General features: G+C 42.6%; 1 protein-coding gene across 4 annotated transcripts in view; it reads right to left on the bottom strand.

The window, feature by feature from the left end:
* Positions 1 to 15575, bottom strand: part of PPP2R1B (protein phosphatase 2 scaffold subunit Abeta) — a 40905-nt gene extending 25330 nt beyond the window's left edge. For all 4 annotated transcript variants that reach the window (XM_009187249.3, XM_003910681.2, XM_021926524.1 and 1 more), the window contains exons 1-10: positions 14918 to 15575; positions 13969 to 14059; positions 13472 to 13572; positions 9504 to 9736; positions 8488 to 8635; positions 4773 to 4928; positions 4462 to 4576; positions 3983 to 4053; positions 2923 to 3057; positions 1928 to 2101 (exon numbers count right to left, since the gene is read on the bottom strand). In XM_009187249.3, coding sequence (XP_009185513.1) covers positions 1928 to 2101; positions 2923 to 3057; positions 3983 to 4053; positions 4462 to 4576; positions 4773 to 4928; positions 8488 to 8635; positions 9504 to 9736; positions 13472 to 13572; positions 13969 to 14059; positions 14918 to 15316 — 1623 coding nt within the window. In that variant the 5' untranslated portion in view covers positions 15317 to 15575. The remainder of the gene's footprint in view (positions 1 to 1927; positions 2102 to 2922; positions 3058 to 3982; positions 4054 to 4461; positions 4577 to 4772; positions 4929 to 8487; positions 8636 to 9503; positions 9737 to 13471; positions 13573 to 13968; positions 14060 to 14917) is intronic.
* Between the last annotated feature and the right edge of the window lie 681 nt (positions 15576 to 16256).

Genomic DNA, 16256 nt, shown 5'->3' with positions numbered 1-16256 from the left:
CATTCACATAATGCATGTTCATAAACGTACTAAAATTAACAATACAAATTCAGGGGTTCAAGAAAAGAAAAAACAAATTCCATATGCCGTGACCTGAAAGGAATGGAAGTGGGAGTGAGGAAGGGGAAACAAATTGTAGTGATATCAATAGTAAACTGACACACCTTTCTCAAAAAATACTCAACAATCAACAAATGTTGGCCATGCATAGTGGCTCATGCCTATTATCAGCTACTCAGGAGGCTGAGGCAGGAGGATCGTTTGAGGCCACGAGTTTGAGACCAGCCTGGGCAACAGCAAGACCCTGCCCCCCAAAATAAAAAATGTTAAGTGCCTAATTAATTATGGGCACTATGTTAGGGTACCATTGAGAGATCACCCATCTCTCCAACTAGACTGTAACAGACAATTACAATACTGTGTAATAAGTGCTACCAACAGGGATAAAGGTACATCAAACTTAGAAAAGTCAAGGTCACCTACTCAAAAAAAGGAAAGGATATGGCTATAAAACCCAGCTTTGAAATTTTATCTAACATGGGATTAGTTAGGGTAAAACTAATCATGACACTCAAACAGTAACAGATAATGTGATAATGTGGACTTTGACCAAAATACTAACTTTTTTTTTTTTGACACAAAGTTTCACTCTGTTGCCCAGGCTGGAGTGCAGTAGCATGATCTTGGCTCACTGCAGCCTTCGCCTCCTGGGTTCAAGTGATTCTCCTGCCTCAGCCTCCCAAGTAGCTGGGATTACAGGCATGTACCTCCGTGTTCAGCTAATTTTTATATTTCTAGTAGAGATGGGGTTTCACCATGTTGGCCAGGCTGGTCTGGAATTCCTGGCCTCAAGTGATTCGCCTGCCTCTGCCTCCCAAAGTGCTGGGTTTACAGGTGTCAGCCACTGTGCCCGGCCTTTCAGTACTTCTTTTTTATATGGTGATTCCTCATCTCCCTTTAATCAGAATGCAGGGCAAGTGGTACCTAGGGACATTTTACTTAGAATACAAGGCAAACAGGGAAGTTTCCTTGAGCAAAAGTCACATCAGACTTACCCTAAAACCATAATCCCTTTTCTTCTCAGTTAAATATTTCTTAAGTCACAAAGGCATTAAAAATTATAAAATTTACATTATATATGCCAAGAAACTGATCTTATTATTCTATGGCTTTGTTTTTCGGTCGTGATGAGGTGAAATATGTTTCTGGAATACAGACTGAGCATCCCAAATCCAAAAATTCAAAATGTGAAATGCTCCAAACTCCAAAACTTTTTGAGCACCAATATGATGCTCAAAGGAAATGCTCATTGGAGCATTCTGGACTTTGGATTTTTGAATTTGGGATGCTCAACCAGTAAGTATTTATAACACAAATATTCCAAAATCCACTTCTGGTCCCAAAAATGCTGGTCCCAAGCATATTTAGATAAGGGATACTCAACCTATAATTTATGCACTAATAGGCCAGGTACAGGGGCTCACACCTGTAATCCCAGCACTTTGGGAGGCCAAGGCGGGTAAATCACCTGAGGTCAGGAATTCAAGACCAGCCTGACCAATGTGGTAAAACCCCATCTCTACTAAAAATACAAAATTAGCTGGGTGTGGTGGCACATTCCTGTAATCCCAGCTACTTGGGAGGCTGAGGCAGGAGAATTGCTTAAATCCAGGAGGCAGAGGTTGCAGTGAGCTGAGATCGCACCATTGCACTCCAGCCTAGGGAACAAGAGTGAAACTCCATCTTAAAAAAAAAGAAATGTATGCACTAATAAACATAAAAACCATCCCACAGGTAACAAGAACAAGGCCATACTTTCATGCATCTAAACAAACGTAAGCATACAGGCTACTAGGCCTCCTACTTGCCAAGGTAAATTGTCACTATTTGACACTACCCTGCAGTTCATGGAGCAACACATACTCACCAGCTGGCCTGCCAGCAGCGGCATATACTCAATGATGGCCAGCCGGACCCTCCATTTGGCATCTTCAGCCAGCTCCACTATGGCAGGAAGGAGAGACTGAGAGAGCTGACGGATTCCAATCACTTCATTTACACAATCCAAATTGGAGATGATATTCAAACGAACTTCAGGACACTGCAAGCACACAAGCCCCAAAAAACCACATATAAAAATCAAGTACTGTGCCCAACAGTCTCCTGTCAGGATAAGATAAAAACTGCTAAGTAAGTTTTAAAATTACAAAGTACTGACTCAGGTGAAAAAAAAAAAAAAAGATAATCTTGAAGAAATAATAGAGAGTACATAAATAACTCAAGGAACATAAATGATCTTAATCAGAAATTTCAATGGAAAGTCTGTAAGACTAATGACTGCAAGAAAAGTCTAAAAGATGGTAAAGAGCATAATCTCTGGAATTAAATTGATGCACTCAAATTTCAGATCTGCCATTGTTGAAAGACTTTGCTCAAGTTACTTTAACCCTCTGGGCCTCAGCTTTCTCATCTGTAAAATGGAATAATAAGACCTAACTCATAGGATTGTTGTGAGAATTACATGTAAAAATATATGCAAAGCACTAAGGCTCATGCCTGGCACGCAGTAATTACTCAGTAAATATTAGGTATCATTATAATTTTGGATACTATATTTAAACTCAAATAAAAGAAACTTTTTAAACAAAGACACATTAGCTTTAAAGGAACCAGGAAGTATAAAACAAAAGTCAGGTGAAGGTGATAAACATTTCTAGGTTTACTTTAATGGGTCCTTGTGCCCACTTTCTGAGGAACCTATAACCCTGTAACCAAAATCACAGGTGTTGTCATTGGTTTAAAATAAGTTCTGATTTTTTTATCCATTTTCTTTTTGGGGGTTCTATTTTAGTGAAACCCCAAACCAAAATCAAATCAAATCAAATCACTATCAAAGGCAACAGAACATAAAGCAAGACCCACCTCATCCTTTAACTGAGCTAAAAAAAGAGGTAGAAGATGTTCAATGGTATTCTCTTTGCCCAAAATAGTAGACAATCCCATAATTACAGAAGCTAGAGCCGATTTGACATGTTGATTGGTATCGGATACTAATTCCTAAAATAAAATCAAAATTAAAAGCCTTTATTACAAGACAACAGAAACTTCCATACCATTATTCTGGGAGACAGAGTCTTGCTCTGTTGCCCAGGCTAGAGTGCAGTGGTGTGACCTTGGCTCACTGCAGCCTCAACCTCCCAGCTCGAGCACTTCAGCCTCCAGAGTAGCTGGGTCTACAGACATGCACCACCAGGCTTGGCTAATTTTTTTTATTTTTTGTAGAGACAGGTTCTCACTATATTGCCAGGGCTGGTCTTGAACTTCTGGGTTCATGCAATCCTCTTACCTTGGCCTCTCAAAGTGCTGGGACTACAGGTGTAAGCCACCAAGATGGCCTGAATTTTTTTTTTTTTGAGACAGGGTCTCACCCTGTCACCTAGGCTGGAGTGCAGTGGCATGATCATAGCTCACTGCCATCTCAACCTCCTGGGTTCAAGCAGTCCTCCCACCTCAGACTCCCAAGTAGCTGGTACTACAGGTGCATGCCACCAGGCTCAACTAATTTTTGTATTTTTTGTAGCAATGGGGTCTCACTATGTTGCCCAGGCTGGTCTCAAACTCCTGGGCTCAAGAAATCCTCCCACCTCAGCCTCCCAAAGTGCTTGGATTACAGGCATGTACCACCATGCCCGACCCCAAGGAATTTAAAGACAGCACTATTTCAATATTGATTAGTTGATAATGTTTCCTCAGACTACTAGTTAGGTAACATAAACCTATGCACCAAAGAGCATTTTACAACTACAATAGGCTAATAAGTGATAAATAACAATGTTGCACATTAACACATCTTCCCCATTCATTCCCTATCAACCTTTAAACTCAAAAAGCTTTAAGGTAAACAAACAAACAAAAAAAATGAGATTAAGGTTTACCTTTATGCAAATCAGAGTGAAACAAAATAAACTAAAGTCAGGTTTACCTTTATATAGGGCAGAATCTGATTCATAATTATGGTCTCTCTATCTTCAATGGGCAAGTTCTCACCAAGTTCTAAAAGATAAATAGAAAAAAAGAATGCTTTCACAGGGCCATTTACAAAGAGCCAAATGAGGACATTTAACCAGGTTTATCAACAATTTCAATTACATTATATGTTTAAGCAAATAAGGAAAATAGCTCTTGTTCTAAATAAATTTTTTTCATGAAATCCTTATGCCACTGCGTATCACACCAATCCAATCTGAAAAGCATTTTCTTTTACAAAAACAAGACAAAATGATTTATTGGTTTTAAACATAAAGGGATTATCTTTATGTGACAATGTGACATTTCCACACACTGAAAACATCCCTATGTATTTTAAAAACATATTCTAGAACAAAAAACATGCAAAATTCACTAAAAAGAAATGCACCAAAATGAACAACACACGTTCCAACATAAATTGAACTCCTTAACCTTTTACTTTGTGGGCAGCAGCCGCCCGGACTTCAGCTTCACAGTCTTTAAGTAGGTTCTGAAAGGCGGGGATGAGGTCATTTAGGGTGATTTTAGGACCCATGGCTTTCTGGAGCTATAAAAGAATTTGAACGGGTTTTAATGTATAATAACAAAAGAATTAACAAGAACAAAACAAAATTGTGCAATCTGTAAGTACATATTTTTGCCACAACACTTCCCACTGAAAAGAATTCAGAAACTTTGGGTACAACAGCAAATCTATGGGTGTTCAGGTTTATTTCCTTAGTACCTAAAAATGATCATTTTACCTCTGAAAATTTGTCAGCCACCATATAGCGAACTCGCCAAGATTTATCTTCTGCTGCTTGTCGAAGTGTAGGCATCACCAAAGTCTCAAGGTCATCCTGAGACAGTAACTGGGCAATACTGACACAAGCTTCCACAGCTAGGAGGCGCACTGAATCCTAAAGGAACAAAATTTCTGTAATTCAGACATTTACCAAGACCCATGGGGAACTGCTGTGGGGTGGTGAGGGTGTTTAAAAAAATAAACACCACCACGACTGCCGCACCTTATATAGTTTCTTGTCTTGACATCTTTTTTTTTTTGAGACAGGGTCTCACTCTGTCACCCAGATTGGAGTGCAGTGGCACAAGCTCGGCTCATTGCAACCTCTGCCTCCCAGGCTGAAGCAATTCTCCTGCCTCAGTCTCCTGAGTAGCTGGGATTACAGGCATGCACCACCATGCCCAGTTAATTTTTGTATTTTTAGTAGAGACAGAGTTTCACCATGTTGGCCAGGCTGGTCACAAACTCCTGACCTCAAATGATCCACCCACCTTGGCCTCCCATAGTGCTAGGATTACAAGCACAAGCCACCACGCCTGGCCATGTATTTACATCTTGAAAGAGCTGCTCCTGGCGGGGCGCAGTGGCTCACGCCTGTAATGCCAGCATTTTGGGAGGCTGAGGCAGGCGGATCACGAGATGAGGAGATCAAGACCATCCTGGCTAACACGGTGAAATCCCGTCTCTACTAAAAATACAGAAAATTAGCCGAGCATGGTGGCGGGCGCCTGTAGTCCCAGCTACTCGGGAGGCTAAGGCAAGAGAATGATGTGAACCTGGGAGGCGGAGCTTGCAGTGAGTCGAGATTGCGCCACTGCACTCCAGCCTGGGCGACAGAGTGAGACTCCATCTCAAAAAAAAAAAAAGAAAGAGCTGCTCCCTTTGCCTGAAATGGCATGTTGAAGTCATAAAGACAGAAATGACTTTGTACTATGAGTAAACAGCAAAGTAATTACCTTGGCTAGAATGCCGAGTTTCTATGAAGGAAAAGGAAATGAAAATTTTAAAATTTGAAAAAAAAAAAAAAAAAAAATTTTAATGATGCCTTCCAAAGCCTTACTATAATAGAAAGTTGAGGGATAAAAATGAAAAGAATACTTGTACAAGTTATTTATAACAGATTAGGACAAAGGTAGAGAATAAGAGTAAAGGAAATCACTTAGGAAGCTCAGTTTTCAAAAAACTCAGATCAGGGTGGCAGTAACAGGAGTGTAGGCAGCATAAGATGATGACTTGGAAAGAAATACATAGAACAATTAAAAGTTAGAAATCAAAAACAAAAATCAGTTGGATTTAAATGTTGAAGATCAAGGACAGAATAACTTTGAGGAAGCTGTGGCTAGAAAAACACACAAATTAGAAAAGTATGGGATTAATGAACTCAACTTTCCAAATGTAAACAGCCAAGGTCAGCGTGACACCTATGTCCTTTGAGCAAGTGGAAAATACACAATTAAGACAAATTAATGAGGGGCCAGGCGCAGTGGCTCATGCCTGTAATCCCAGCACTTTGGGAGGCCAAGGCAAGTGGATCACCTGAGGTCAGGAGTTCAACACCAGCCTGGCCAACATGGTGAAACCCCATCTCTACTAAAAATACAAAAATTAGCCAGGCATGGTGGCATGTGCCTGTAATCCCTGATACTCAGGAGGCTGAGGCAGCAGAATTGCTTGAACCCAGGAGGCAGAGGCTGCAGTGAGCCAAGATCACACCACTGTACTCCAGCCTGGGTGACAGAGCAAGACTACAACTCAAAAAAAAAAAAAAACAAAAAAAACAAAAAAAAAAAAGAAAAATCAATGAGAAAGTAGAAACTGAGACTGCAGACTTGTACATTATACATATATAGGTAGAATCTTAATACATGTAAACATTAGCACCCAGGAGAAATAGGTAAAATATTTTAAGTATGTACAGTAACAGTTATGTATATACACATACATACACTTGAGAGACATTAACAGTGACTCCAACTTCCAAAATATTACATATCTTAAAAACTGTATATCAACAATAACTGACTATATGCCAAAGACACACACACTCCTCTGTATGCAAGTGCACAGGCTAAAAAAGGCAGGGCTAAGTTCTTGGTAGCGACTACACAGATATTTTTGGATTTCAAAAATGATGCTAAATCATGGGGCTGCTAATCAACTACTGAAATATAAGCTAATACATATTTGTTAAAAAATTACTTCTCTGGTCAGGTGTGGTGGCTCACACCTGTAATCCCAGCACTTTGGGAGGCCAAGGTGGGCAGATCACAAGGTCAAGAGATCGAGACCATCCTGGCCAACATGGTGAAACCCCGTCTCTACTAAAAATACAAAAGTTAGCTGGGCGTGGTGGCATGCGCCTGTACTCCCAGATACTCAGGAGGCTGAGGCAAGAGAATCGCTTGAACCCGGGAGGCAGAGGTTGCAGAGAGCCAAGATTGCGCCACTGCACTCCAGCCTGATGACAGAGTGAGACTCTGTCAAAAAAAAAAAAATGCAAATAAAACTAAGGCTATACTTATCATAAAAGTTAGGATAATGTACTCTTAAAGAAACAGAGTGGCAAGTGGAGGAGGAAGGAAGAGATTGTGTTTGAAAGGGAATCCATGGAGGGATTCTGGGATAGTGGCTGTCAAAGTGATGTCTCCTATCATAGGTGATAGTTAACAAGCTGGTATTACCTTATAATAGTTCATTAAGTTATACATTTATTTTTGTACACTTATTATTAGAATAAAAATTCAAATAAATTTTTAAAATTATTTTGAAAATAGGATTTGGATCTTTAGATTTAGGATCTGAAAATGAGACTCATTAGTATGTGTCCTGGGGCTTGTGGTCCTGTACACATGAAGCGATCTTAGGGCAGGTAACAAGCAAATTAAAAGCCCAAAAGGACCCTTCTGGAGTCCAGGAACTCTGGGAGCTTATCCTCCTAAGCACCATTACAGAGCAGCAGTACAGTCTAGCTGTGAAGGGCACAAATTCTGGAGCCAAACCACCTAGATTCAAATTCTGACTCCACTATGCAAACTTGAGCAAGTTACTTAAACTTTCTGTGCCTTTGTTTTCTAATGTGTAAAATGGGCTATCTCATGGGGCTGTTGTAAGGACTGAATTACTTAATACAAATAACTACTTAAAGGCAGAGAAAAATTAAGTACTTCATTTACATGTTTGCTAGTTTTATTGTTATTTCTACACCAAAGAGACCTAGATCTTCGGAATTAAATACGATCATGTGAAGTAATCCCATACACTACTATAGAAGAAGCAGAGGGTCAAATAGCTTTCCTAACACATTCTAAGCTTATTTATCTGAAAAGTCAAAAATTCCAGGAAACATTACTCCCTCATATTACAATACAGCCAGCAATTCCCAAAGGTATGTTACCCTCCAAGCAGCTTTGGTCTTCCTTTCTAATTATGGCTCCCATTTCCTCTCTGACTCCCCACTCTTTTAACAGCTGCTAATATAAGAGAGAAATCATGGTCTGGTTAAGAAAGAAACATAAGAACACTGAGGTGAGCATGTTACACTTTAACCAGTCCAGAATCAGCACTAATTGTGCAAAAAGAATCCTAACAAGAAAACTAAAACTCCTCAAAGAAATTCTGAAAATTTAGAGGAAAGGAGCATATCTGTGTCCCTTAAATACTAAGAGTTAGTTTACCTGTTCATCTGAAGCTAGATTAGTGAAGAGTGGAACAATTTCACTTTTCACACTGTCTAATTCCAAAACTTTTGCAAATTCACCCAATTTGGAAGCAGCAGCACGTCGCACCATTGGTGTGTCATCTGAGCACAAGGAACGGAATTGCCTGCAACATAAAACAATGAAGGTATTTCCCATCAAATAACACTGACTAAACCTGCCCCCATACACAGGGACAGACTATTAGAGGTTTTATCTTACAATAATCAGTGACTAGGCTTCTAGTCATAGAAGTAACAAAAATAAAACATATTCAACTGAATAATAAAAAATGACATCACAGGCCAGACATGGTCCCTCACACCTGTAATCAAAGCACTCTGGGAGGCCCAGGTAGGAGGATTGCTTGAGGCCAGGAATTGAAAGCAGACTGGGCAACATAGCAAGAACCTATCTATACCCAAAAAATATTTTTTTTTGTTGTGGGGAGCTCAACTGAACCTCCCACCTCAGCCTTCTGAGTAGCAGGAATACAGGCGGGTCCCACCATGCCCAGCTAATTTATTTTTTCTTTTTAGTCGAGACAAGGTCTCACTATGTTGCTCAAGCTAGTCTTGAACTCCTGAGCTCAGGCAATCCTCCCACCTCAACCTCTCAAAGTGCTGGGATTACAAGCATCAGCCACTGCACCCAGCCAGAAAAAATTTTTAAAAATTAGCCAGACGCAGTGGTGTATGTCGGCAGTCCTAGCTACCTGGAGGCTGAGGCTGGAGGATCACTTAAGCACAAGAGTTCAAGGTTGCAGTGAGCTATGATTGTGCCACCGCACTCCAGCCTGCGCAACAGAGCAAGACCTTCTCTCTTTAAAAAAAAAAAAAAAAAGATGTCATGAAACCTACTATCCTAGTATCAGCCACTCATTGGTTACAATGTACTATGTAAACTGTCAGTTACAAGTCCCCAGTAATCCCAAATAACTAATAGCTTACTGTCTGATTTCTGCTTTAACAAAGCAAAAAAACACCAGAGCTTACTGTCTGATTTCTGCTTTAACAGCATTTGATGCCCTGGGATAGCAAACGCTGAACAAACCACACGCAGACGTGCGAGAGGTGAACCAATCCCCACTTGCTAGGCGTTTCACCAGAGGTACAAAATAAGCTTCCAGAGCAACAGGAGTATGCTCCTGGGAGATCTGTCTCAGGGACTCCACAGCCTTGTCACGAACAACAGTCTCTTCCACAGTTGCCAGATTTTCCAAAGGAGGCTGAATGGATTAAAAAGGAAAACCAGAGAAGAAAACTTATTGAATCAGATTAGAAACAGATAATCACCTTTTAAAGTGACTGAAGGGAGGTGGTACACGTAACCAGAATGTTAGCTGCATCATACCAAATGGTTACTTTCAGCTCACACAGTGATAACATATGGTGCGGCCAACCTGAAGACACGACTTCTGTAGAAAAGCCAAGATCTCGTGTCCCAGATGGCAATTCCCAGATGGTGTCTACAAATGACACAGTGTAAGAGACTTGACACAATATTAATATTACTGTGAGCTGAATCACTAGGTTTAAAAGATACACAGCCAAATTCAGGCAGGATCCTGTATATTTCCTCAAGAGTAAGTACAAAAATATGACCAACATTAGGCACCACAAATACAGGATAACAGCTTGTCAGGTCACTGAGTCCACTGCCTTTTCAGTATCATTCTACCACTCCCAGAGGTGCAAGCAACACTTATCCACCATCTCCATCCCATCCTTTTATCCAACCTACAAAATGCTGAGTACAAAATTGCTTTTTTCAGAACACATTCAGCAACTTTCCATTAGCCATAGGGCAGGAAGGAGTTTCTGACAGAACAATCAAGTGAAAACTACAGAGACTGGCCAGGCAAGGTGGCTCACGCTTGTAATCCCAGGCTTCGGGAGGCCGAGGTGGGCAGATCACTGAGGTCAGGAGTTCGAGACCAGCCTGGCCAACATGGTGGAACCCTGTCTCTACCAAAAAATACAAAAATTACCCAGACATGGTGGCACAAGCCTGTAATCCCAGCTACTCAGGAGGCTGAGGCATGAGAATCGCTTGAACCCGGGAGGCGGAGGTTGCAGTGAGCTGAGATTGTGCCACTGCACTTGAGCCTGGGTGACAGAGTGAGACTCTGGTCTCAAAAAAAAAGAAAAGAAAAGAAAAGAAAAGTACAGAGATGGGAGGACACCTTGCTTACAGCTTTAGAAATAGAAGAGGCCAAACAGGGTGGATGATCCGGATTAGGAGCAGTAACTGAATATGGCATGGCCTAGTAAAAAGTGTAAACAGGCTGGCTCTCTGAACCTCTGCCTTACTGAGTTTGCATGTAGTCCAGGTAGATTCTACACATGCCATGAGCTACAGATTTTTAAAGCATAAAACCCACATATAGAAATAACCAAGAATGAAACAGAAGCATAATGAGTTAAAGAAAAGAAGTGTGTCTAATAATATATTTTAAAAATTGTTTGATACACACAGGTACACAGTATTCAGCTTTCCTAGAAGGTATTTCAGAAACCCATTAAAAAGATACTGTTTCTCACTTGCCAAGGCATTTCATGATCTGTCCCCTGCCTACTGTAACCCCCTCTCCTGCAGTAACACTGGATAATAGCTGTCATTACTACAGGATGAGGCCATGCTCCTGAGAACTGCTTATGAGTGGTCTCTTGATTTGAACTCTGCCTGGCCCTTGATGACCACTCTGCCTACCCAACCTCAACACTTCACATTCCAGCAGGTCTTTTTTTTTTTTTTAAGAGACAGGGTCTTGCTCTGTTGCCCAGGCTAAGTGCAGTGGCACAATCATGGTTCAGTGCGGCCTCAGACTCTTTGTCCTTCTGCCTCAGCCTCCCGAGTAGCTAGGACTACAGACACATGCCACCATGCCCAGCTATTTTTTTTTTTAAGAGTTGGGGTCTCACTATGTTGCCCAGGCTGGTCTTGAACTCTTGGCCTCAAGCGATCCTCCTGCTGCTTTGGCCTCCCAAGGCAAGGATTACAGGTGTGAGCCACCACACCCAGCCACACTCCAGCAGTTTTGAACCCAGTCTGTTTCCCGCTTCCAAGCCTCTGAAATTCATTTTCTCAATACATGATTATTGTTGTATCTAGCATTGCGCACACAGAAGAAACAAAGCAGACAAGCTTCCTCACTCTAGTGGCATTTACATTCTAATGGAGTAAGACAACAATCAATCAAGAAAACAAGTAAACGGTGATGAATACTCCATAGAAAAAAGGAGTAGGATGATGTGGTAAGGGATGACTGCGAGGCTATTTCAAGTTGAGTGGTTGGGGAAAACCTCCCTGAGGAGATGCATTGAAGTAGATCCGTGAATGACAAGGAGCCAGGCACAGAAAGCTTGAAAGAGCTTTTCATTAGAGGGAAGACCTAGGGCAAAGGTCTTAAGGGAATAATAAGCTAGGTTAGTTCAAAGAACAGAAAGATGACCAATGTGAATGTAAGAGATTATCAAGGCCTTTTGCGCTCTGTCCCTGCCTACTGTGACCTCTTCTCATGCAGTACCACTGGGCATATGATAATCCTACAGAGGCAGGTCATAAAAAGCCTTATAAGCTAAGGTACAGAATTTTCTGCTGGGTGACGTGAACTGTAAGGGTCGGGTGAGAGACAAGAGTGGAAAGCATTGATAGGAAGCTACTACAGCAATCTAGAGGAAAGATGATGGTCTGGACTAGGCTGGTAATAAGAGGGATGGAAGAAAGTGGACTGATTTGAAATATACGTAGACTCTATAGGAATTACTAATGGATTAGATGTGGGGAACAAGGGAAAGAGAATTCAAGAATATATTCTAGGTTTTGGCTTGTCCAACTGGGAAGACAGTGATACCATTTACTTAAGTGGAACAACTAAATGAGAAGTGTATTTGGGGGATAAAGCTAAGTTTTGTTTTGTGTATGTTAAGTTTGAAATACCTGTTTGACATTCAAGTAGAAAAAAGCATAGGCCTGTATACATAGAAAAAAGCATAGGCCTGTATACATAGAAATATATGTATCTATATCTATATATTCATACTTATCTATTAATCAATCTACCTCAGGAGTTCCATGGAAAAACCAGAACTAGAGATAGAAATCACCAGAATCAGTATTACTACCCAGTATTGAAAGCCCTGACGCATACATCCCTACCTTGTCCATCTGTTGAATTCCTGGTCATCCTTTAAAACCTAGTTTAGACATCATCTCCCAACGTCTTCCCTGATCACCCTGAGTGAATCCCTTTCTCCCCTCTATTACGTGGGTAGGGTATTTTGTAGGTACTTACATCTTTCCATTTAAGACTGCACAGTAATTATTTGCTGACACATAAAGGCAAGGGACCTCATTCAATTCACTTTGGTGGTCATTTTCTTTTTTTTTAAGCGATGGGGATCTCACTATGTTGCCCAGGCTGAATTCAAACTCTTGGGCTCAAGTGATCCTCCCATCTCAGCCTCCTGAGTAGCTGGTACTACAGGCTTGTGCCACCAAGCCCCCTCACATTGGTCTTCTTCAACATTAACATTGTAAATTACGATATGTCTGATAAAGTAGACTCTTAATAAATGTCAATTAAATTGAACCAAATTCATCAAACTCAGAAAGTCAGAAGCAAAAGTTACAATTGACAAAGACAAAATGCTGCCAGGTGAGAATTAAGGTTTCCAACATCATGCGGGGGAACCATTAAAACAATCAAATCCTTTTTCTACCTCCATCTAAACTAGTAAATCTACAGATGCAGAAAAGAAGGACGAAGTTCTCTTATTCACAGAAAAAAAAGAAGGGGTTGAGTCCAAAGTGCCTATAGTATTTCTTCTCTCAATGACTCACATGACTATCTGCCCATAAAAAGATCTGCATAAAAAATGCTGCAGTGTGTCTATCACCCAACTGTGTATCATTTATACTGCAAAAGTTCTAGGAGGGTAGGCAGCTTATAAATACTCACCAGCAGACAGTGGGCAAAGTCAGGACCTCCCACTAGGCCAGTGAAATTTCCCAGCTGCTCAGCAAGAGCTAATAGTACCTCATCTTCATCATAAATTGTATCTGGAAGGGACAACAACAGGGACTCATCAACATGGATAGCTCTCACATAGCTGGACACTGACACAAAACTAGGAACAGATTCACTATGCGACCGGTAAGGTGGCCCAGTCAAAATCCTAACAGCATTTTCTTCCTTCTCCTCAATCAACCATCTTCCTGGATCTGTTTTGCACAACGAATTAGAAATTCATACTCCCATATCAATTACTTTCCCAACAGCTAAATGGTTGATGTTTGAATATATCTAACCACAACTAATAATATCCTCTGTTCTGTTTCTTTTGCACAGAGAGCACCTGGCTCATTTTAATGTGGGTAACAAACTAAAAAAGTCAGTGTCGAAAGTCCCTGGAAAATGGAATGTCCCTGCCTTTCTTTAAACAAAGATTCACATACCTGTAAGGAATGGCAACAATTCACTTCGCGTCCTTTCTACTCCAAGTGCTAGGGCAATTGTTGACAACTTCTTAATACTGTTGAGTCGGAGCTTCAGAAAAGAAAGCAGAAAGAAGAACAACGTAAAGAAACGGTTGAATTTAGATCAAAAGACAAAAGGTGCTAACAGGTGAAATAATGACACAGGGGTAAGAACGAAGATAACCTTTTACTTAGATTTTACTGTTAAGGAACCTCCATAGGACGGAGGAGTGTAACTCGGCCTCACTAGCCGGCGGAAGATTTCCTAAGAGAAACACTCAGAAGGGCCCGGAAGAGAAATGAATGAAAGACAATACAACACCCAGGAAGTAAGATAATCTTAAAAAGAGAGGACTTTGGCAGTGGTGAAGCAGGTGAAACGGTTGAATACAACGCCTGTGGTTTCAAAGAAAAGTTCCCGCAGAGCTGATACAACGACTCGTCCAGGTTAATCGGCCATCTCACCCCCTCTTTCTACCCAACAAGACGAGCCAGTTCCAAGCCCAGATGAAGGGATTCCGAGGCACTTCAAAGGGCTTCTGGGCATCCTGCGCCCCTCAGCCGCTCCAGCCCCGTCTCGGCCCGGCACCGCGCTTCTCCAGCTCCCTCGCCTACGAGGCGCGGCCACCTCACGGCCCGGATAGGGCGCCCAGGCGGGAAGCGGGTTCCCCGACAACCGCCCTGGAAAGGCAAGGCTCCGGGCGGACCCCTTAGGGGGTCCGAAGCAGGGGTACTAGAGAGGTCCCCGGGAGGGTCGAGGCGTGTCACCACAGCCCCTCGCAGAGCTTTCCCTGCCTCCCCTTCAAGTTTCTGCTACGAGTCCAGTTCATTCAGTACCCCGGCCACCCCCACCGCGGCGCAGGCCTTCCCCCTTCTCTACCACGCGACCAGTCGGTCTCGCCTCGGCTTCCCGGCCTCAGTCCAGTACCTGCACGTCTTCATTGCGGAGCTCGTCGATTAAAACCGCGATTGGGTATAGCGAATCATCTCCATCTCCCCCCGCTGCTCCTGGGCCGGTCCCGAGCCCCGATGCGCCCGCCATGTTCTTTCTCCTCCTGCTGCTGGTCACCGCCTCCCGCCCCGCGCCCAGGCCCCGCCCCGCGCCCAGGCCCCGCCCCCGCCCCGCGCCCGGGCAGCAGGGAAGAAGGCCGCCACGCGGGTTTAGCAGAGGTTGGGGAGTTGAGTTTCTGTCCCGATGATTAAGACTCCCTTCCGACCCCCACTGCAGGAGTTGTAGGTCTGAACTCAAGAAGACGGGTGGGCTGAGAAAGCGAATGGAACCCCTGCGTCCTTTCCCCAGCCGAAAGAAACAGGGACAGGGATTCATCCGGCTCCTTGTAGTCTGAAGGGGCCAGGGACCTACCTGAGTGATCCGCGCTGTGCCCTCTTAAGACTCAGGCGGACCAAAGAGAGTGCCCGAGGCCAGGAGGAAAAAGGCTTTAGCACCTCCCCTGACTTCATCCTGGCCCTGAGCCACTGGATCTCCAGCCCTAATTTCTCCGCTAAGCCTCAAGCTTCCACAGAACCCCTCCACCTCTTCCCTCGGCCTGTTCTCCAGAATGGTATCTGGCTCCTGCTCCGTAAGACAAATAACGCGGGCGGTGAGAGAAAATGAACAGTGCTGTCCAAACTCCCCAGTCAATATTTTTTCCACGCAAGCTGTTAAAAACATGCTGCTCTCTTGTTTTTGTGTTTCTTTTCAGTTTGGTACTGGAATGGTGCCTTCTGTTGTATTTTCTTCCTCCCATTTTCTAGCTCTTTAGCATGCTAGAAGTACAACAATGAAGCAAAACTAGGACAAGCTTTAATCCCTTGAGGAAGAAAACCCAAACTGGCCTCCCTAGACCTCCAAGAGTCCTCAGAGGCAGCAAGGGGAAGAGGTGGAGGTCTGGGAGCTCGTTCTTACAAACCTGAATGGAAAGTTTTCACTTACCCTTGTCAGGGTAGCACAGAATAATTAGAATGTTTTGTTTGTTTTAGACTGGAATTTAAGCAGCTTGGAGTGATAACTACATATGGTGATCACAAGCTCCGAAATGGTAATTCTATGTGCCTGATTAATGAAACTATTAATGCAGTGTAGGAGACAGACTTTTTTAAAACATGGGGTCTGAGGCCGAGGCGGACGGATCACTTGAGGCCAGGAGTTCGAGACCAGCCCGGCCAACTTGGTGAAACCCCATCTCTACTAAAAATACAAAAATTAGCAGGGCTGGTGACCGGCACCTGTAGTCCCAGCTACTCAGGAGGCTGACATGAGAATCTCT

This window comes from Papio anubis, chromosome 12 (assembly GCF_008728515.1).
Source record: "Papio anubis isolate 15944 chromosome 12, Panubis1.0, whole genome shotgun sequence".
Taxonomy (NCBI): domain Eukaryota; kingdom Metazoa; phylum Chordata; class Mammalia; order Primates; family Cercopithecidae; genus Papio; species Papio anubis.
The sequence above is the reverse complement of the archived record's forward strand: the minus strand, read 5'-3'. Positions and strand labels throughout refer to the sequence as shown.